At 40.7% G+C, this 23,792-nt stretch overlaps 1 protein-coding gene across 1 annotated transcript in view; it reads right to left on the bottom strand.

Moving 5' to 3' along the window:
• The window catches only part of LOC109929384 (E3 ubiquitin-protein ligase RNF123), a 279,987-nt gene that overhangs the window by 164,477 nt on the left and 91,718 nt on the right, over nucleotides 1-23,792 (bottom strand). Inside the window, exons 7-11 of the mRNA XM_048606242.1 lie at nucleotides 20,339-20,422; nucleotides 13,934-14,041; nucleotides 12,861-13,038; nucleotides 9,614-9,688; nucleotides 1,841-1,928 (exon numbers count right to left, since the gene is read on the bottom strand). Coding sequence (XP_048462199.1) covers nucleotides 1,841-1,928; nucleotides 9,614-9,688; nucleotides 12,861-13,038; nucleotides 13,934-14,041; nucleotides 20,339-20,422 — 533 coding nt within the window. The remainder of the gene's footprint in view (nucleotides 1-1,840; nucleotides 1,929-9,613; nucleotides 9,689-12,860; nucleotides 13,039-13,933; nucleotides 14,042-20,338; nucleotides 20,423-23,792) is intronic.

The raw sequence follows: 23,792 nt of genomic DNA, 5'->3' as shown, positions 1-23,792 counted from the left end.
TAGTATAGGTGACGGTGGAACTCAATAGGCAGAGGTGACATGATAACAGACTTAAATACTGAAGACCTCAAGTGGAATGTAAATCACCATGGACTGATTGGGCCAAATGTCCTCTTCTTTTTTGCTGAATATTCTAAGTAATGCTAATAAACACAATGTTGCTTACTCAGAAAACCAAACAATATCTGTGAAACATGCTTTGGTGAAAAATGTTTCCACTGCAATCATGAGTGGCACATCATAGTTCCATAGAAATAAAAAATTCATGAAAACTCATACCCTCAAATACTGCCATTATGATACATCAAAGTATCAAAGCTTGCTATTCCCTGATATTTGTTCTGTAGCTGCCATTTCTTTTCTTCAGGTTTTCTAAGATTGAAGTCACATGCTTTAGTCTATTTTGGAATCAATTTGGAAGAATTCATTAAACGTAGAGCTACCAAACAACTCCTGTTATCTTCAGTTTGTGATGACTGGAATTTCTGTTAGCCATCGACTGACAACATGAATCAGGGTGTAGGCTCGCATTCCCATCTCTTATCCGATAGACAAGATAAGACACACTGATAGACAATGCAAAATGATAACCCCTTTGACCTAAATTAAAACCACAACACTATCACTGCTGAATTCCTATTAAATGCCACACATTACGTATTTGCTTCACCCATCTCTTGGTAAATTGTTCAATGTGGATTAAGGATAGATCTTTAAATCAAAAGGGGAGAAAGCTCAGGTGAAGAAAAATTTAGAAAGCTAAAGAAAAGGATCAAAGCAACATGGCACTTAAGCAATTCAGATGAAGACAAGAACAGTGGGATAAGAGGGACACAGAATTTAATGGAAATTATGAATCAGGACATAAAGATCCATGCAACAGAGAGTAGGAAAAAAAATGAAACTTAAAGGCTCCTTATCTGAATCCATGAAATATTTTCAATAAGACTGATAAACTAGTGGCACAAATAGAGATGAATGATTTAGATCGAATCACTATTACAAAGACATAATCTTAAGACGATCAAGCTGGGAAATAATTCTGAAAAGACAGACAAGAATGCTTAAGGTGGACGAGTAGCCCTGATAGTGAAGGACAATAGAAGGACAGAAGTGAGAAAGGATCTAGGATCAGAATATCATGGTGGAGATTAGAAAATAACAATGATCAGAAAATGCTGGAGAGAGAATTTTAGAGGGCCCTAACAATAGTAATAATAATTCAACGAAAGCACATTCCATTAAAAATAAAATCTCAGCAAGAAAGATTCATCTTTAACTTAATAAAGAGGTACAGATATTATTAGATTAAAAGATGAGGCTTATAATGTGACAAAGAATCATAATAAGCCTAAAGATTAGGAGCGTTTTAGAAGCCAAAGAGCCAAGCAGATTAAAAAATTTGGAATAAAAAGCATATAAAAGTAAAGTAGGCAGGAATGTAAAATCAGACTGCAAGAACTTATACAGGTATAGAAAAAAAAGCAGATAGCTGAAATAAATGTTACAGGAGAAATTATCATAGGAAATGAGGAAATCATTGAGACATTGAATAAGTACTTGCTGTCTGGCTTCTCAGTAAAAGACACAAATTATATCCCAGAAGTAGGAGGTGGGATAAGCATGGGACTAAGAGAGAGAAAAACCTAAGCTAGTTAATACAGAAAAAATATTGGAGAAGCTTAAAGGACTAAAACCTGACAAATGCCCAGGACCTGATCGCTTCTATCCCAGGGTCTCCATTAAATTCCTCCTTTTTCCAATCTTGACAGATCAGTTTGAAATGCTGCACTTCATAAGTTTCTTTGCACACACAATAACCAATGCCTTTTGCACTTACTGTTCCTCTGGAATACGTTCAACAGCTCGCAGGGAGTGGGGGTAGCAGACATAGCTGGCAAGAGCCTGCATCAGTGAATCCTTAATGTCTAGAGGTGAGAGAGAGTGAATCAAGTCAAAGGGCTTTATTGCCTGAGGTGGCATGAGGTACATCATGAAAGAATACTGAAAATATTTTACTTCTGCCAGGATCAATCAGTCCCAAAATAGGCACAGATAAAGATCAAAGCTTACTCTATGTTGTCCCATCAAACATTCACTCATAAGACATGGTACTGGCTACATGCAGGGTAAAACCTCTTTGAATTAAGTAATATACTTAAACACAAAGGCACTTACAGCACTTCTTGATAAGTATGTCAGTTTTTCCACTGATCTCTGTTAGAATGCCATTTCATACAGTAATGGAAGTGTCAATAATATCAACTTGTACTAATATAAAAGCTATATTGCAATAAGATGTCCCAAATAATAACATGCAGTATTAATGCAGGGTCTGGGCCCAGCATAGCCATGAATTGGGTCAGGTTATGATACTGGACACACATTACAACTTTAGTGTGAATACGAAGCAAAGCTACATCACACTGACACTCCAGCTGTGGTATAAGTGTAGTCCCTACATCAATAGCAGTTAGATACAGGAGTTACATAGAACATAGAACAGTATGGCACAGGAACAGACTGACCATGTCTGTGCTGACCATAATGCCACGCTAAACTAAACCCTCCTGCTTGCACGTGGTCCATATCCCTCTATTCCCTACCTGTTCATGTGTCTGTCTAAATGCTTCTTAAGGAAATAGACCACCCAATTTTTTTTACTCAGGAAAAGCTCACTGAAGGAGGAAAGTTCAACCTAATTCATCTGGGCTGAAATGATACAATTGAATTAAGTTACAGACTGAGGCAGGGTCTATTTAGTCAGTTCATTTTAGTGAATCCATCAGAGCTGTTCAAAGGTTGTAATAATCAACACAATCCCTTTCTCTAGACACTGAAGCATTGTTGTTGCAGCGACTCTTAAAGGTGGTGTAGCCAATACCATGGTAACACCAAAAGCCTTGAAACAAAAGGGCAGGCTCGATAGACCATGGTCTTCCTTTCCCATCGTATGGTCATAATATTTTTATACACTGTTTCTTTCTTCAAGCTGCCTCCAAATGCAGCTGGGAATCCCCAAGAGTTTCACATCCATGATTAACTGAAGCTCAGGTCCGAGTAACTAGGCAAGAAGCAAAGTATCTCCTCAGTAGTGCCCAGAGCTCAAATTGCTTGCTGGTCCTGAAACCTTCTCATTTTGTAATATTAAAAGATGGAGCATTTTAAACGAATAAATAATTGAAAATTCTAAATAATTTTCAAAAAGGGAACCAACCAGTCCTTTTACCACCACCACCCTCCTCTGCCCAGCTAATCTTGTTCCAACTGCAAACAACTTCTATCAACTCCAATCACTTACCCCAAATAAAAGGTGTTGTTATGGGTTTGAAATCTGCCAACACATGGAACAATTCTTATTCCAGTCTTACTCAGGCTCTGTCTCTCATTCTTTATTTTTATAGTAGATTGATGCTGCCTCCTGCTCTTCTCAAGAACTGGAAAATTCTAGTAACTTTCTTTCCAATTTTCACCTTTGTCTAACCTTCACCTAGTCTATCCCGGACTCTTCCTTTTATGATCGTCCATGTATCCGTTTCTGGAGATAGTCTATCAACTGACACGACAGGCTCATCTCTTGACTACACCTCCTCACCTCGCACTTCCTGTAAGGACTCTATTTCATTCTCCCAGTTTCTTTATCTTGGTTGCATTTGTTTGGGGTTTGCAACATTCTACAAAAGTGCTTCAGACACATCTATCGACTTCCTCAATCAAGGTTTCTCATCCAGCACGGCTGGCAGGGCCCAGTGTCCGATGTGAGTCAGACCGTAATCTCTCACCCTCTCCATTCCTTCCAGAGACATTATAGGATTCCCCTTGTCCTTAACTTCCAACCCAAGTCTCCATATTCAACAGATCTTCCTCCAGCATTTTCACCAGCTCTAGTGCAATTCCACATCTTCCCTGCCCTCCCTTCCAACACTCCAAAGGGACTGTTTTTTTTGGTGATACTCTGGTCCATTCGTCAGTCACCCCACCATCCTGTTCCTTTATGACACATTCCTGTGCAAACAGAGAAGATGCAACTCTGTCCCTTTACTTCCGCTCTTGGCACCATCCAACATTCCAAACACAATTGAAACAACTTACTTGTACTTTTTTCAATTTAGTCTGCTCACAACATGGTCTCCCCTACAGTGGGGAGATCAAAAGCAGAGTGGGTGACCGCTTTACAGAACCCCTTCATTTAGTCTGCAAGCCTGACCCAGAGCTTCCTGACACCCATCAGTTAACCAGGGTTCCTGCACCTTTAGTAAAACAAAACTCCATGACGCTTCCAAGAAATCTTCAGTGGACCTCACGCAAATAATGGAGCAAGTGGATCCCAACTATAGATGTGCAGCATAATTTCAGATGCTGTCTTCTCCATAAGGTGATTACTCCCATTCTGCCTGACCTTATTTATTGATTGGCAGGCTAGTCAGCGAATGACTGTTGTTGTTCTGGCTGTCTCCAAAGGAGCCAATTGGTGTTGACAATGGAATAGAATCAGGCAGGAGGACAGCGAAACCTAGTGCTCGGTTACAGTCAAAGTAAGGCAAACAGCTGTAGAGAGAAACAGGTGGAAGTTGGGTAACAAAAAAACATCAGAAAAGATTGGGAATTCCAATCAAAACATTCATCCCCATGTTTATAAAATTCCATAACAGGTCAGGATACTTTCTAGATGGCATGAAGTTAAGTGACTGTTCAAAGAGACTTGGGGACCCGGGTGCATAGATATATAAAATGCCATGAACAGGTGCAGGAAATAATTAGAAGGCTAATGGAATGCTGGCCTTTATATCTAGAAGGCTGGGGTATAAGGTTGCAGCAGTTATCCTGTAGTTATACAAAAGTTGGTTAGGCCCCACTTGGAGTAGTGACAGCAGATCCAGGCACTGCCCCTTAGGAAGGATATATTGGCCTTGGAAGAAGTACAATGTAGGTTTACAAGGATGATACCTGGATTTCAGCGGTTAAGTTATGAGGACAGGTTTTACAAATTCAGCCTCTTTTCTCTAGAATATAGAAGGTTAAGGGGTGATCTGATTGAAGTCTTCAAGATATTAACGGGAAAAGACAGGGTAGATAAACTATTTCCATTGGTTTGGGACTCCAAGCCTAAGATGCACTGCCTGTGAATTAGGGCCCGACCATTCAGGAGACGTTAGGAAGCATTTCTACTCACAAAGGGTGGTAGAGATTTGGAACTCTCTTCCACAAATGACAGTGAATGCTGGATCAGTTGTTAATTTTGATTTTGACATAGATACATTTTAGTTAAGCAAAGTTATTAAGGTATATGGGCCAAAGGCAAGTATATGGAGTTAAGCCACATATCAGCCATGATCTCGCTGAACAGTGGAACAGGCGTGAAGGGCCTAACCACCAACTCCTGTTCCTATTTCTTATGGTCTTCTGATCTTTATGTCATTTGGAAGGTTAGTGAATGCTGAGTAGAAAGGTGAGATGCTATTCCTTGAGCTTGCATGAGCTTCATTGATAGCCTCAAGATTAGAGGGAGCAGATTTAGGACTGAATTGAGGAGGAAATTCTTCACCCAGAGGGTTGTTAATCTATGGAATTCCTTGCCCAGTGAAGTAGTTGACACTACTTCAGTAAACGTTTTTAAAGAAAAGGTAGATTTTTTTTGAACAATAAAGGAATTAAGGGTTACGGTGAGAACGCAGGCAAGTGGATCTGAGTCCACGAAGAGATCAGCCATGATCTTATTGAATGGCGGAGCAGGCTCGAAGGGCCAGACGGCCTACTCCTGCTCCTAGTTCTTATGTTCTTATGTTGTTCTTACGTAAACTGTAGCAAACCATAGACAGAAAAGTCAGAGTAAGAGCAATATGGAGAATTAAAACAGAGTTGCTGTGGCTCATAAAAAATCTGGAAAGGTTGTGAATTGTCCAAAAAAAAGACCCAAAGTTATTGAAAATTGGAACAGGAATAAACTATTCAGCCTCTTGAGCCTGCTCCACAATTCAATAGGATCATGACTGCTCCGACATTTCTCATGTTCATTTTCTGCCCTTCCTCCGTAACCGCTGATTCCCTACTCATCAAGAATCTGTTTATCTCAGCCTTAAATACAAGGACTCTGTCCCCACAACTCTCTTTGGCAAGGAATTCTAAAGACTCACAACCCTGTGAGAAAAGGAATTCCTCATCTCAGTCTTAAATTGGCACATCTTTATTCTGAGACTATGCACTCTGGTCCTAGTCTCTCCCATGAGGGCAACTGTCTCAATATTTACCCTGTGAAGCCTCTTAAGAATCCAACATTTTTCAATGAGATCACCACTTATTCTTCTAAACTCCAAGCAGTAAAGTCCCAATCTGTTTAGCCTTTGCTCACAAGACATACCAGGGATCATCCTGGTGAGCCATCTCTGTACTGTCTCCAATGAAATAATATCTTTTTTTAAATAAAGGGAACCAAAACTGGTCACAGTACTTCAAATGTGGTCTCACCAGCACGTGTATTTGCAGTAAGATTTCCCTAGTGGAGAAAATTCTCAAATCCATTATCAAGGACTTTATAGCAGAACAGTTAGAAAACAACGGCAGGATCAGACAGAGTCAGCATTGATTTATGAGTGGGACCTGGGTGTCCTTGAGCGCCAGTCACTGAAGGTAAGCATGCAGGTGCAGCAGGCAGTAAAGAAGGCAAATTGTATGTTGGCCTTCATTGCGAGAGGTTTCAAGTACAGGAGCAGGAATGTATTGTTGCAGTTTTACAGGGCCTTGGTGAGACCACAGCTAGAATATTGTGTGCAGTTTTAGTCTCCTTTTCTGAGGAAGGATGCTCTTGCTCTCGAAGGAGTGCAGCAAAGGTTTACCCAGGCTGATTCCGGGAATGGTGGGACTGACGTATGGGAGAGATTGACTAGGTTAGAATTATTTTTGCTGAAGTTCAGATGAATGTGGAGTGTGTCTCATAGAGACTCATAAAATTCTAACAGGACTAGACAGGGTAGATGGAGGGAGGATGTTATCGATGGTGGGTGTGTCCAGAACCAGGTCACAGTCTGAGGATTCGGGGTAGACTATTTAGGACAGAGATGAGGAGACATTCCTTCACTCAAAGTGTGGCAAGCCTGTGGAATTCATTACCACAGGCAGTAGTTGATGCCAAAACATCGAAGTATTCAAGAGGTGACTAGATGTAGCACTGGGGTGAACGGGATCAAAGGTTATGAAGAAAACGCAGGATTAGCCTATTGAGTTGGACGATTAGCCATGATTGTGACGAATGGAGGAGCAGGCTTGAGGGGCCTCCTGCTCCTACCTTCAATGTTTCTATTCTTATTCTCTAACCCCCTTGAAATAGGCGAAAATTCCATTAGCCTTCCCAATTACCTGCTGTACTTGAGTGCTAGCTTTCTGCTTCATGCACAAGTACACTCAAGTCTTTTTGTGTTGAGTTTTCTGCAGTTTTTCTCCATTTAAATAATGCTCTTCTTTTGTTCTCCCATCCAAATCAACAACTTTGTGTGGCCCACATTAAATTCCATTTGCCAACTTCTTGTCCACTCACTTAACCTTTCAACAACTCTCTGCAAACCGTTTCTATCCATCTCACCTTACCTTTCTACCTACTTTAGTGTCATCTGCAAATTTTGTTGTAATATATTTGCTTTGTTTCTCCAAATCTTAGACACATACATCACAGAGACAGACCCTTTGGTCCAACTCGTCCATGCCGACCAAGTTTCCCAGACTAAACTAGCCCCACATACCTGTGTTTAACCCATATCCCTCTAAACCTTTCCTATTCATGTACCTGTCTAAATGTCATTTAAATGTTGTAACTGTACCTGCATCTACCACGTCCTCTGGCAGTTCATTCCACATACAAACCACCAGGTGTGTGAAAAAGTTGACCCTTAAGTCCCTTTTGAATAACTTCCTAACCCTAGAAAAAGACCTTTGCTATTCACCTCATCTATGCCCTTCATGCTAATATAAACCTCCAGAAGGTCACCCCCCCCAACCTCAATCTCCAGTGAAAAAAGTCCTAACCTCTCCAGCCTCTCCTTAAAGCTCAAACCCACCAGTCATTAATAACATATGTAAACACTTATGATCCCAGCAATGATCCTTGTGGAACTCTACCAATTACGGGTTGCCAACCTGAAAAAGAACCTCTTATCCCTACTCACTGCTTCCTGCCCATTAGCCAACTCTCTATCCATGCCCATATACTACCTCCAACATCATGGCCTCTTACGATTTAAATGTTTTGTGAGATACCTTGTTGAAGGCCTTCTGGAAGTCCAAATACAACACATCTACTGATTTTCCTCTATCCACTCGGCTTACTCTGCTTGAGACTTCCTCAAGCCTAATAAATTAGTCAGATGCAATTTCCCTTTCATGAAGCCATGCTGACTCTGCTTGATTAGATTATGATTTTCCAAATGTTTGTTATTACTTCCTTAATAATCCATTCCAATATGTTTCCAACAATAGATGTTAGGCTAATTGGCCTGTAGTTACCGGCTTTTTGCTTCCCTCCCTTTTTGAACAGGGGTGTCACATTTAGCAGTTTTTCAATCCTCCAGTACTTCTCCAGAATCCGAGGATTTTTTTTGGAGAATTACAACCAATGCAACCACTATCTCTGTAGCTATTCTTGTGGGATCATAGGATAAAAGCCATCAGAGCCAGTAGACTTAACCCCTTAGTTTGTCAATTCTATTTCTCTAGTGCTGATACTTAATTTCTCCCCTGTATTCTTTAGTATTAGTGGGATGTTCAAAGTATCTTCCACTGTAAAGACTGATGCAAAATATCCATTTAATGCTTTTACCACTTCCTTGTTCCCCATAACTAAAAAAACTGGTCTCCCCAAATTCACTTTCTAAGGGTCATATGTTCACTTTGACCTGTCTCTCATATATATTTAAAGAAGCTGATACTGTCAGTTTGTATATTCCTCCCTAGTTTTCCCTTGTTGTTTATTTTCGCTCTATTTTTTTTTAGTTCTCCTTTGCCGGATTCTGAATATATCCCAGTCTTCGGGGCTACTACTGACATTTGCCCCCTTACATCCTTTTTATTTCAACTTTATGCCACCCTTAACTTTCTTGGTTAACCATGATTGGTTTATCCCTCTCTGAGAATCATTCCTCCTTATTGAGATACTGGGACTCAACACGGAGTCTTCTGTCTCCATTTTTTTCTTCTTTTTTTTAATTGAGTTAGTCTTTTCTTCCCCTGATGTTGCATTCAGATGGCTGTGTAACCATTTCTACCCCATCTGATTACATGTTTTATTTCTTCGTTATACCCATTACCACTTTCTTTAGATTTTGTGTAATGAAATGTTTTTGTTATTTAATCTCTTTTGCTCTCCACCCTATCACATACCTTCCCCTTAGTTTTTCCTGTTCACCCCTATCCCTTTCACCAACTCAAAAACTGTTATAATTTTTATCTTTCTTCAGTTCTGATGAAATGCTATATCAGACTGAAACATTAGCTCTGTTTCTCTCTGCACAGATGTTGCCAGACCTGCTGAGTATTTCCCAGATTTTCTGTTCATATTTCAGTTTTTCAGTATCTGCAGTATTTTGCTTTAAAATAATTTTGTGTCCTGCCTAGAACGAGGACTTACCAGTTCCCACAATTCGAGGATCAGCAAAGTGCTTGGCGAGGATAGCTGCCAATCGACTCAGCGTCTCCTGATACTCTGTGGAGAGAGATATTGACTGCTGATACATCCAGAAAATTACATCGAGGTTAATCCACAACAGCACCAGTGGAGTATAGGACAAAATAAGCAGATTCTGCATTTGCATTAATGCATTAAGTGTATCTATTGTTCTTGCTTAAGAGAGAGAGAGCGCAAGGAGAAATCTGAGAGAACAAATCATTAAAAATATATTGAATGGTGACTTCACAGGACACCAGGTAGGTGACTGGTTGTTTGGACAATCCAGAAGAAGGTAGAGTAGATCTGAAATTGTTCAGGGATGAACAAAGACAGCACAAACATTGGGCGAGGGTTTGCAAGAAAGCAAGGAAGTAAAATATGTCATCAGCACACAGGAGGGGCGGTACTTGATGCCAAGTAGCTGGTAAGTTATTTTCAAATTCTTTAAGAAGCTTTTAAATTATTTCAATTCAGTTTAATAGAGGCATGACAGCAAATCTCAGTGTACACGTCATGTGGGAACTTGGGGACACTTGCGATCGGGACAACCATTTGTGCAGGAATTACCATCCAGTCCAAGCAGCTTGAACTCCCGTTTTCAGAGCCTGAGCAGCAGCTAGCATCACTCCGGTTCATTCATGAGGCTGACAGTTATGTGGATAGCAAGCATGTATCAGAAGGCAGCTACCCTCAGCTAAAGGGAATGGAAGGGTAAAGGAAGTATGTAGCCACCAGGCAGATAGTGCAGCCTCAGTACATTACTGACTGCGGACGGAGCTCTGAACAATAATTTCTTTAGAGAGTGCAGCCTGAGGCAGTGCCAAGGCAGTATAGCCGTACAGGGGGCAGGAGGAAGGTTGGAAAAGCAAATACGGTCAGGGATTTTACTTTTAGCGGAATAGGCAGGAGGATTTTGCAGCTATAGATTTTGTTTCATTATTCTTTCATGAGATATGGGCATCACTAGCATCTGTGACAACAAGGTGTAGAACTGGATGAACACAGCAGGCCAAGCAGCATCAGAGGAGCAGGAAGGCTGATGATTCGGGCCTAGACCCTTCTTCAGAAATCCGTGATCTCTGTCTTTCCCATTCCAAGATGATGTGTTATCACCCTGATGCCAGGATCAAAGATATCGTTGAAAGCATCCCAAGGGGAATGCAACATCAGCTAGAGGTCACGGTCCTTACTGGTACCAACAACCTGAGCTGAACTAGAGAGATTTAGGTGGGATTTTGGGACTATGATCAGCTCACTCACAATCTTATTGAGTGGCACAGCAGGCTTAAGGAGCTGAATGGCCTATTCCTGCTCTTAATTTATATCGTGGCATTCTCATTTCACCTCTGAAATTCAGCTCTTTTGTCCAAGTTTGGACCAAGGGTGTAATGAAGTCGGGGACTGAGTGGTTCAGCAGAACCCAAACTGAGCAGGCAATTACAACGAAATGCCATGTGATAGCACCATCACCTTCCACCACTCTGCTGATGATTCAGTGTAGTCTAATGTGCAATGCACAAACTTCCAAAAGATGTTTGGTAAAGTTCTACTTAGTAGGTTTGTCAGCTCACAGAATAAAAGGACTATGACAGTATGGATACAAAATTGGATGAGTGACAAGAAACAGAGCATTTAGTCAGTTGATAGTACAGAACTTGTGTGTTGCTGAAATAAAGACACTTTTTAATCAAAGCTGTTTGTCTCGCACAGGACAATTCACAAGAATACCAAATCAGGGGGAAACTACCGTTTATATTGTGTCAGAGGACAGTGCTGATTGGTTGCCAAGTAAACTATTATTGATAGAGGTGTTGCCATGGAGAAAGCCAAAAACTTATGCATGACAGTTAACTGTCAGGTCTTGTATAAATTTTTAAACCAAGCAGGTTGACTGATTGGTCAAGGCATTTATCCCAAAAGCGAGTGGCTATCATCTATTTTGTTGAGTTATAACAGGTGCAGAGAGCACACATGGGCATGTGCATAAATATATGTCACTTTCAGTATCATGATGTGAGCCCAACTGACAAGCCTAAATTGTTGTTAACACAATTCTTCACACTCCCAGGAATTTCCAGCAAAGATTGTCTAATTGCAGATTGATGTCTAAGGTTGGACATGATGTTGCGAGTCCCATTTTATCAAACAGGGTATCCCTTCGGTTGTTAGCAATAAGCAAGGTACTGACCATGTGAACAAATACCTGTATCAGAAGCTACATATATTAATATACTGGGTTGAGCCATCAGAGACGGCAGGATTGATGTATGAATTGGATTAGTTAGGAACAAATTCACCGGGTGCAGGATCTCACTGAGACTGATAAAATTTGAGCAGTAAACGCAGGAAGGATGTTCCAAATAACCAGGGAATCCAGAGGTCACAGTCAAAAGATATGGGGCAGGCCTTTCAGGACTGAGATGAGGAGAAATTTCTTTACCCAGAGAGTGATGATCCTGGAGGTCAAAACAATGAATTTTTTCAAGGAGTTAGATATAATCCTTATGGCTAAAGGGATCAAAGGGTATACAGAGAAAGTAGATACATGCTACAGAGTTGGATGATCAGCCAGGATCATAATTAATAGGGGAGCAAGCTACAAGGGCTGAATGGCCAGCTCCAGCTGCTGCTTTCTATATGTTATCTGGACCAACTCTACTTATTGTTCTGAGGAAGTGAGGGTGGGTGTCGGAGATGCTAAGGGATGATAAGCAAGTGTGGCAGGGCTAAGATAGATTAGAGACTTAAGGGCGTTCTTAAAGCTGCTCCACAAAGAACAGTGGGCTTGTTTTTTTTTCCAGCAACTTAATTTTTACACTTAAACAAGCTACTTAATTCTAATGAAGTAAAACATTCCAAGGCTTGTACAGGAGTATTATAAAAACAAATGGACACCAAATCGCATAAGGAGATATGAGGACCATTGACTCAAAGGCCGGAGAAGAGATTGGTTTTTAAAAGGATCTTAATGGAGCAGGGTGAGGTAGAGAGATTTAGCAAAGGAACCCCAGGGTGTAGCACCCAGACAATTGTACATATGGCAATCAACGTTCTACTCTGCACTAACTGAACTTCCACAAAAGGTTTAACCTTACACAGGAAGCTAAGTACACAGCAGGTACACAGGCAAATTGTCCAGAAGCAGGATTATTTTTCCCCTAGCAAAAAAACAACTAATTGATCAATGCCCCACATGTTCTGCACTTACCAGGCAGCTCATCCATGCTGTTGACCGGACTGAAGTAATTCTTCAAAGCACTGTAGCTATTCATAGCAACGTTCATGTAAAACTCTGGCATGAAAGCGAACAATGTCGTGGTCCGGTCACTATGTTCGATTACTCGTATGCACACTTGGAGCAGCCAGTAGATGTCCAGCATCTTCTCCTGAAACAAGAACAAACTTTATTCCATCAAGAGCACAAACAACAAGCCTCTGGGAAATGTACGTTTGAACATTGCCCAAATCCTGTGTAATGTATACCCAGCACTAAAGCACTTCGCCAAGCTATTAAGCTGAAACAACTGAAGAACTAGAATGATTGGGCTACATTACAATGTTGATCCTATTGCTGAGGAAACAGGATTCTGCACTCCACTCAGCAACATCTCAGTAGAGGGAGTGTAGTGAAGATTCACCAGAATCCTTTCCAGGACAGCTGGACTATCCAATGGTAAGAGACTGGGCAAACGTGGCCTGAATTCTCTAGACTTTCGAAGAATGAGAGGTGATCTCATTGAAATCTACAAAACAAATCTACAAAATACTTAGAGATAGACAGGGTAGATGCAGACAAGATGTTTCCCCTGGTTGGGAGTCTAAATCCAGGGCAAACAGTTTAAAAGTAAGTGGTTTGCCACTTAGATCTGAGATGAGGAGAAATTATTTTACTCAGAGGGTTGTGAACCTTTGGAATTCTCTACCACAGAGCCTGAGGAGGCTCATTCTTTGAGTAAGGTTAAGGTAGAGATTGATAGATTTCTGATTGTCAGAGATATACAGGGTTATCAGGATAGGGTAAGTAAAAGGGATTGCAGTGTTAGATTTGCCATGATAGTATTGAATGATGGGGCAGGCTCAATGGGCTAAATGGCCTACTCCTATGATCCTGCATGTTTCCATTAAATACAGACAACAGTTTTCAGGGAGCAAGTGTTATCTGCACCCAACAAATGAACAGCTTTTGACTCAACAGACAAATATTTTTCCATACTCCAGGTTTCCCAGTGAAAGAGGGGTGGCTCTTCACATCAATATTTCTAGCACAGTGGTCCATTTTACCTTAGAGTAGATGGTGGCATTTATCCAGGCTAACCGGCGACTCAGGTGATTCAGCTTTGCAGAGAAGACTTTCTGGCTCTTTGTCAATTCATCCAGAATATCCTTCCTCTGAAAGGATAAAAGTCACAAGGTAAAGCTGGAGAGCCCTGGATGATCATAAACCACCAGCAGCCCTGCAATAAGAGTAGCCCTTTGCTGTGGGTGTCAGAGGGTCAGCCATTTCCCTAACCACTATCTAATTGGGTCCATTCAGCCAGGATATAATTGATAAACCTGTTCGGAAAGCATATAGCATTTTCTAAATTTACAAATAAAAGCACTGAGAGCAATAGGAACGAAGCTATGCTGAGATTTTCTAAAGCTATGCTCAACTTTTCTGGTTAGTTCTCTGCTGGAGTATTTTATCCAATGTTGGGTAAAAAACTTTAAGTTATAAAATGGTTACAGCACAGAGGGCCAAGATGCTGTTTGCTTTCATGCCAGAGTTCCACATGAATATTGCCATGAACAGCTACAATAAATTTTGACCTGAATCTGTCCCCATGGCAACCAGATCACATTGGCTTGTCTGCAGGGGGATATCATAGGGGGCTCACATCCACCTCTCTAAATTACTCAATTTAATCCTGAGTTAAATGAAACCATTTAAACATAAACTATTTGAAACAAAACCCAATGCTCATAACAGCACCAAATTTCAGTTTGTTTTGCTGCAGAATGCACACAGAATTCCTGGTGTACAACAGGAAAAAATAAAAATTCAGTATGGGAGAAGTCAGCAAAGAACATGGACAGGCAAACTTGGTGAAGCAATTTGTGAAAGAATTGGAACCTAAAGCTGTGAACAGCTCAGGCACACTAATGAGTTGAATAATTGTAGCATGAACCAGTGTGTTATGTTGTCAGTCAATCAAAAAGCAACTCTAGAAAAGAGTTTAGAGATAGTAGGAACAAGGGTCTGAAGAAGGGTCCAGACCCAAAACATCTGCTTTCCTGCTCCTCTGATGCTACTTGGCCTGCTGTGTTCATCCATCTCTACACCTTGTTATCTCTAGAAAAGAGTTATACAAACAGGACAGTTGAGATGAAAGGGAGTGTGTGTGTGTGCGCATGATGTAAATATATCCTGGGAAATTTGGATGGGTTAGAGCTGCTGATGGGAAGTGATTTGAGGGCCAAATCCACTGAGTGGAACAAGTGAGAAACCGTATGTACAGGAGGCAGAGTTTAAAAGGCTTTGAGAGGCCACGGTGCCACCTTTAGCTAGAAATGATGCTGAGACATTTCTGAGAGCTGGCTTTGTTGTATCTGTTGTGTATTTGGTAGGTATAGTGGACTGTCACTTTAAAGGTCTGATCAAATAACATTATAACGACATCACTGGCCATTTGAGGCAAACAGCTCAGTCTAAGCTTGCTGCCTGCCTTATAGAGTGTGCACATCATATAATAAAGCTCATTCTGTTGTTAAACACTTTGGCCTCCTGTCATTCTCAAAAATGTACCACAAGGAGGAAACTGGATACGAGGATAAAATCTGCTACCAAGTCAATCCATTAATTCATCAATAAAAACAGAATTGTGTTCCTGATCTCAGAGATACTTTGATAAAAAAAGAAAAGAAATCAAAAAACCCCATCACTGCAACAAAGCAGGCATTGTCAATAAAAGAAAATAAAAATAAATTTGCCCAGGAAAGAGGCAGAGGAAGCTTGCCATGTGCTCCCACCCTGAAGGATCACTTAAGTAACAAGTACTCTAAAATGGAAAGATGTGTCTTCAGCTAGGAGTTTAGACTTGGGAAGAATTAGGCAGGCTCAGGAATCCCTTGTTTTAAACATGAGGAAACAAGGTAATGCATCATCATGGTAAATTGCACTACGTTGGTCCTTCCCATTTTAAAAAAATATAACTAAATCGCAGGAAATTTTGATGCCATAGGACTATATGATGAAAATGTAGATGGATGTAACTTCTAAACAGAGAGATTCTATTAGTTTGTTCAAGCTAGCAACCTTGAAGCAGATATAATCTTGTGTTTCTGGGTACTGTGTGGTTCTAAGCTTTTAATGTGAGGAGTCTGGTACAGCCAGGGAAACCAGGTTCTAAAACTTAAGAAATAATAGGAATAGCACAGAACCATTTTTCACCAAAACCACTGGTGATTGCTTAAAGGTTCAGATTCCACAAACACAACCAACGTGGTGAATCCATCTCGGAGTTGGCAGTAATTTTAAAAGAAGTTAGTGGAATTTGCGAATTCAAAGACAACTTAAGTGATGCTATCACAGACAGGCTAGTGTGTTGTTTAAGATGTGAAGCATTCCAAAAGAGATTACTGATGGAAAGGAACCTTGACTTAAAGAAAGCACTGGAAAACGCAGTCTCAATGGAACTAGTAGCCAAGGAAGTTAAGCTCGAGCTTGTGAGTTCACAAAGTGGCAGCTGAGAGACAAGCACCAATGCAGACTCAAAACTGCCATCAGTGTAGACAAATAGGTCATGCAGCAGCAAATTGCTATTGTAAAGAAACTGTATGCAGCAACCGGTAAACAAAGGGCACATTGAACGGGTGTGCTTGAGGAAGAAAAATGACAGCATACAGTGAAAAGATCTAAACCAAAGAGTAGAAAGAAAATCTATTCAAAAAGGACATAAGAAAATCTCAGACTCTGAGTTTGAAGTTATTAAACATTTTGGCCATTGCAAGTGACACTAAATGACACTGACTTATTCACTTACTGAATGGCAAATTGGTAAGAAGGTAGGTGGACAGCATTTTCACTGATACCTGTAAGAGTATCTCATAAGTAGCTGAGTCACGTTGCACTGCGACCCTCAAAAATTGTACTAAGAACATACGCAGGCAAAGCTGTACTTTTGAGGGGTCGTATCAATGAAAATTCAGTTGTATGGTCAGTCTGAAGATCTGTCCTTACACATTATCAAAGGAAATCTTCCAGCTTTATTGGGAAGAATGTGTTTGGAGAAAATCAAACTCAAATGGCCTAAAGTAAATCACTTGTCACATTATGAGACTGGTCTATCACAAATTCTACAGAAACGTGCCAGTTCAAAGATCGAGGCAGAAATCAAACCAAACAAAAAGCATGAACTGAGCCAGTTTGGTACTTTACTAAGCCTTATAATGAACCTGCTCCAGGAGATCGACCTTGACCACTACACCTGTGAGCATTAGCAATGTCAATCAAGAGCTCACCTGACAGTTATAGCTTTGTCTATAATCTTCAGTCAAAAGCTTAAGGATAAAGAAGCTCAAGAGGATGATGCTGCCATCCTGCATTGTCAAAGTAGCTGGTCAGATACAGCAGCACACGGTCAAAAGGATCCAATCTACTTCAGCCTAACATCAAACAAAGCAAAACGATCTGTCGTTGAACTGGTTAGTGACAAACCTAAACCAGAGGATAGTAGAAGGTACACCTGCAACTTGAGACCAACGAACCAGTGCTTTCTTCAAAGTTAACATTATGTGTGAAGTATCAAAGCCCAAAGTCAATCCTATCTGGAAAAGGGATGATGTGATTCTTGGTTCAAGCAAAAAATATGAACTACTGAAGCTAGAGAAACACTTTGTCTTACAGTTTACCTCCTGAATAGAAGTGATACCGAATTGTACACAGTGACAGAGGCGCAGACAGAGGAAGTGCTAAGGTCACCATCCAAAATCTGATCAGAATCACAGAACAGCTAAACAGCACAGAGATTAAAGAAGGTGAAAACGGATCTTTTGAACACATACCTTCTCATGAAAGCACTGATGAAAATTACTGGAATGTAAATGGTGTGTTAGTGGATGGCAATGAATGATTTGAGAGAAGTAGACAGCTCTTTCAGATGCTGGAAAAGTAGTTTTCTACATGCAAAATCTCAGTTCAAAAGCCTCGTTGATGGTAAGGGAAAAAAACCAGCAGGATTCACAAAGCAACTTAAGAACTTGGTGGCAATAGTAATCGTTTGTGTTGAGCTGTGAAACCTCTAAAATAAGACAAATAATCACAGATGCTGGAGATCTGAAACAAACAAAAACAGAAATTGCTGAAGAAACTCAGCAGATCTTGCAGCATCTCTGGAGAGAACTGAAGAAGGGTTCTATAGAATGGTCACTGGACTCAACATTAACTCTGTTTTCTCTCCACAGAAGCTGCCAGACCTGCTCAGTTTCTCCAGCAATTTTTGTTTTTTTTTAAAATTTATTTTGTGAAACCTCTAAGTCTGATTCCTTAGTGGTTTAAGGATGACAAGAAAGTAAGGAAGAGTCATATACATGGAATATCTCAGCAAAGGAACTGTAAATGAATTAATAGGTTGTCAAGTCACTACAAAGGATTTAGGAGAATATGCATGCGAAACAGAGACTTCTAAATCCAGAGCCACTGTCATTGTAAATGAGGTGGTAAATCAATTTACTAAAGAATTATATGACATAAAAACTGAAGAGAAAGGAACCACCATTTATAAATATGAGGCAGAATAGCCAACAGAAAGGTTGTCTGGAGTAAAGGGAATGGCCTGAAAAGCAACAAGAAAAATAACAGATGCCTGGGGTACTCCGGCAGCCGTGTGGGAGTCAACGTCCTCTGGGGTGTCTTATCTTCTGACTGTTGTACATATGCTTGTAAATATTGTGAATTATTCTCATTGCAGGAATCTCCAGTGTAAAGAGGGCGGGATGTTGTGTATTCGGTAAGTACAGTGGGCCGTCACAATTATGTGACGTTATGATAATGGCATCAGCTGTTCCGGAGGGAAACAGCTCAGTCTAACTTTGCTGCCTTGTAGACAGAATACCTTGCGTAATAAAGCTTCTGCTGTTGCTACGCACTTCAGTCTCCTATCCTTCTTGAAAAGTAACAGCATCGATTATTTAAAGTGACATATAATATTGTTATTGAAATATCATTTGTCTGTTAACGCATGCTTATTTTATGTTGATTTTGGATTTTATTTCAAAAGTTTTAAAAGGTTACATCTTGCATGCTGGTTCCTTCCATTTGGATCATAGTTTTTTTTTTCTTTTAAGGTTATTGGTTTCTACACGGACTGTAACACAATTTAAACCTAACTTATTATGTTCCCTCTTATTCTGGACCGACCTAATAACTTACTATTTCTTATTCTAGTGTTGTGTAATTCTCCCCAAACCATTTTGCACCTAGATTCCCCTTTCTAATGCTATGCTTTGGTTTACAGAGCCCAATCCCACATTCCCCAAATTGTCTTAAACCCTCTCCAAAAGTACCACCCAGAAGGGCAATGGTTCCAGTTCTGTTAAAGTGCAACCCACCCAGCATTGATAGGTCCTATTCCAATACTGCTCCCGATGTCCCAGGAATCTAAAGATATCCCTCGTGTCGTCTATCAAAACACACAATTATCTGCCCTATTCTACTTCTGTCTTGTGGTACAGAGTAATATGGAAATTACTCCCTTTGAGATCCTGCTCGCTAGTTTCCTCCTTTGTTTTTATTCATTTATGGGATGTAGGTGTCTCGGGCTAAGCCAGCATTTGTTGCCCATCCCGAATTTCTCAGAGGGCAGTTAACAGTCAACCACATTGCTGTTGGTCTGGAGCCATATGTAGATCAGACCAGGTGAGAATGACAGATTTCCTTCCGTAAAGGACATTAGTAAACTAGATGGGTTTTTCCGACAGTCGACAATGGTTTCTTGGTCATTTTTAGACCCTTAATTTGCGATTCTTTACTGAATTCAAATTCTGCCACCTGCCATGGCGGGATTTGAATCTGGGTCTCCAGAACATTAGCTGACATTCTGGGTTTATAGTCTAGCGGTAATATGACTCGGCTATTGCCATCCCATCTTCTAAACTTTTTCTCCCTTTGTCGTTTGATGATGTCGACCACTACTTTTGACTGTTTACTTTCCCCTCTTGGAGCACTTTGCAGCCACAGAAACGTCCATCAATTCCTGCAACTACAAAATCCCTCATCACTATTTAGGAAGCCTGGAGAGACCTTGGAGGAGTCTTATCAGAGAAAAAAAAGGGACGATTTTATATGGAGAAGTTGGCGAAGTTGGGATTGTTTTACTGGAAATAAAGTGGCCAAAATTAAGATAATATAGACATCTTTAAAATTATGATGGACTTGATTGAATAAACAATGGTAAACTGTTTATAGTAACAGGATGCTTGGTAAGAAGAGGAGAGATTTCAGGAAATTGGCAGAAGATGCTGGGAGAAATGTTGTGAAATGGTGAATTATGATAATCTGGAAAACACTCCCTAAAACAGCAGTGAAAACAACTTCACTAGCAAATTATTAAAATTAGAGGGCTTATTTGGACAGGAAAAATTTGGGGGCCATAGTGAAATAGCATATTCATGAACATCATGTCTGTACTAAAGGGCCTATTCTCTTACCTTTGCAGGACATCTTGCAATCTTGTCTTCAGTGTCCTTCAGTGCCACTGCATATTCATGGACATCATCTGACACACCCACCATCTGCAAGCACAGACTGAGAGTTGAACACAACTTAGGCATCAAGTTATTTTGTCAGGACTAAACGCGGTAAGATCTAATTGTTGAAAATATACCTGAGAATCATTGCACTCCTAAACACAGCAGTGCTTGAGGCATGGGAAAATGAACCACTGTTGAGTCTCCTGGCAAAAACGTTGGTAATATGCTCCTTTCTCTAGAAGCCATTTCATCTTTCTCATAAGGCTGAATCTCGATAAGGCTGAATCACACTGCTGAGCCAATCAATCCCCTCAAAATGCAAGTCCCATTGTTGACCAAGAATACATTTCATCACCAAGCATTCTTCAGCTCAGTCAGACACTTGGTCTACTGTTATGTATCCCTCACTCTCACTGTTCCTCATTTGAGGACAGAGTTTTAAGTCATTTAAATTCTATTCCTGAACTGCTTCTCTAAACATTTATGCTTTTTCCACCTCAGTTCTAGTTCTTGCCTGTAAAAGCTTCCTCAAGGTATTTTCTTTTGCTCATTTTTGGGAATGTAAGCTTCACTGATAAGGCCAACATTTCTTGCACATCTCTAATTGCTGTTGAGCAGAGTGGCTTGTTAGAGAATTGTTAAGAGTTAATTATATAGTCCAAAGTCCGTAGACATATACAGGCCAGACTGGAAGTAATGGCAACAAAGTTCTAGAGCAACATACAGACAGATCAGGTTAACACCTCGGCATTTCTCTCCAAACACCCCCATAGGGCATTCATTAGTGAACCAGATAGGTTTTTAGTTGTACGATTAATGTTAAAGAGCATTCAGTTACAGTTTATTATTTAAATTAAATGTATCCTAGCTGCTGTGATATGATTTGAACTTGTGTCTGATTTATTAGTGAAGGCCTCTGCACTACTACAATGCCATATCTACCATGAGAACCATGTTTAAAAGATTACTTTTTCTAATTCTTAAATGTGTTCTCTCCTACGGACTGCATACCTCAAGATATTTTGTTGGATGAAAGACACTACAGAAATGCAAGGCACTGATAAGCCTTGATTTTGGTTTTATTCATTCACAGGTTGTGGGTGTCACTGGCCAAGGCAGCATTTACTGCCCATCTCTATTTACCCACACAGCAGTTTAGAGTCAGCCACATTGCTGTGGGTCTAGAGTCACATGTAGACCAGACCCAGGCAAGGACGATAGTTTCCTTCCCTAAAGGACATTAGCGAACTGGGTGTGCTTTCTTTGACAATCAACGATGGTGTCATGGTCATCATTAGATTCCTAGTTCCAGGTATTTATTGAATTCAAATTCCACCGTCTATAATGGCAGGATTCAAACTTGGGTCCCTGGGACATTGCCAGGGTCTCTGGATTATTACCACTAGACCATCATCTCCTCAAACACAAATACTTTGGAAAGTAAAGGACCATGTACCTGTTTACATGAGAGCCTTTGTGGGGGGAAAAAAAAGTCGCTTTATACCATCAGGTAACCACATTAAAAATTCATTAGCACAGAATAAAACAAAACAATTACTCGCATTACTATAGCACCTTTCATGAACTCAACACATTCTAAAGTCCCACAAATGGCAATGTGTAAAAAGACCAGATAATCTGTTTTGGTTTTGTTGGTTGAGGATAGACGAGGCCTTGATTCACGCTCTCATGTTGTCAACTGAGATGAGTGCCACAGTGTTTGGAGCAGAACTGCAGACCACAATTTACTGATTAGGAGCCACATATGCTTCCAATGAAGGCATGGCTGAAACTTGTTTAAGACAGTTAGTACCTGAAAGGATTAATTGATATCTCAAGAGAAATTCTGCTCATCTGGATCAAAAGGTCCATTTGGGGCTCTTGTGGAACAGTGATAGTGTCCCTACATTTGAGCTAGGAGGTCCAGGTTCAAATCCCACCTGCTCCACAGGTGTGTCAATAACATCACTGAACAGGAAGATCAGAAAATATCTAGAAAGGACTGCTCCTGGGAGGAGCTAACTAGATTTTGGTATTCTCCAGTGGTTAGCACTGCAGCCTCACAGCGCCAGGGACCCGGGTTCAATTCCACCCTCGGATGACTGTCTGTGTGGAGTTTGCACGTTCTCCCCATGTCTGTGTGGATTTCCTTTGGGTGTTCTGGTTTCCTCTGACAGTCCAAAGATGTGCAGACTAGGTGGATTGGCCATGCTACATTGCCCTAAGTGTTCAGGGGTGTGTAGATTAGGTGGGTTATAGGGGGATGTGTCTGGGTGGGATGCTCCGAGGGTCGGTGTGGACTTGTTGGGCCAAAGGGCCTGTTTCCACACTGTAGGGATTCTATGTATTCAGTGATTATTCTTGGTGTTAACAACATGTGGCTGAATTAGCAATGTATACTTAATATTAAAATGAGCCCAAAAGACTCATAAGACTGCCATTTATCTCAGATATAGTATGGTTAGCTACCAAGTAGTGCATTATTAACCTACTTACTGTTTATTAACCATTATGATTGAACCTACATTCTCCCAAAGAGTTTGAGAGGGATCCTTCTCCACATAGTTTTAGTATATACTGATACCAATAAGAATGCATGGTGCTTAAAGTTTGAGAAGATTTGCAGCTCAGGTTGTGGACGAGATTGGAGACTTGCTCGCCGAGCCTGTGGGTTTGGTTGCAGACGTTTCGTCACCCTGCTAGGTAACATCAGTGCGCCTCCGGTGAAGCGTTGGTGTTCTGTCCCGCTTGTTATTTATATGCCTCAGTTTGCTGGGGTGGTTGGCATCACTTAAGGTTTCATTTTCAGTGGTTTGTATATTGAGTCCAGTTCAATGTGTTTGTTGATGGAGTTCCAGGTTGGAATGCCAGGTCTCCAGAAATTCCCTGGCATGTCTCTGTTTGGCTCGTGCTATTATGAATGTGTTGTCCCAGTAAAATTCATGTCCTTCTTTGTCCATTTGTATTGAGACCAGTGAGAAATGGTCGTGTCTCTTGTTGGCTTTTGGGTGTTCGTGTATCCTTATTGTTAGTTTTCTTCCAGTTTGGCCTGTGTAATGTTTCTCACAGTCCTTGCATGGTATTTTTTATATTACGTTAGTTTTATTAGTTGTTGGTATGGGATCCTTTACGTTCATCAGTAGCTGTCGCAGGTTAGTTTATGGGCTACCCTGATACCTAGGGGTCTGAGTAGTCTTGTCATCATCTCTGATATGTCTCTGATGTACGGTAGGGTGACTAGTGTGTCTGGCTGTGTTGTGTCTTCTTGTTGTGGTCTGTCGCAGAGGTAATGGCGGATTGTGCTTTTTGGGTATCCATTCCTTTTAAAAGCTCCATATAAATGCTTCTAAGATAGTAGGAACTGCAGATGCTGGAGAATCTGAGATAACAAGGTGTAGAGCTGGATGAACAC

The sequence above is a fragment of the Rhincodon typus genome, chromosome 16 (assembly GCF_021869965.1).
Source record: "Rhincodon typus isolate 14 chromosome 16, sRhiTyp1.1, whole genome shotgun sequence".
NCBI lineage: Eukaryota > Metazoa > Chordata > Chondrichthyes > Orectolobiformes > Rhincodontidae > Rhincodon > Rhincodon typus.
The sequence above is the reverse complement of the archived record's forward strand: the minus strand, read 5'-3'. Positions and strand labels throughout refer to the sequence as shown.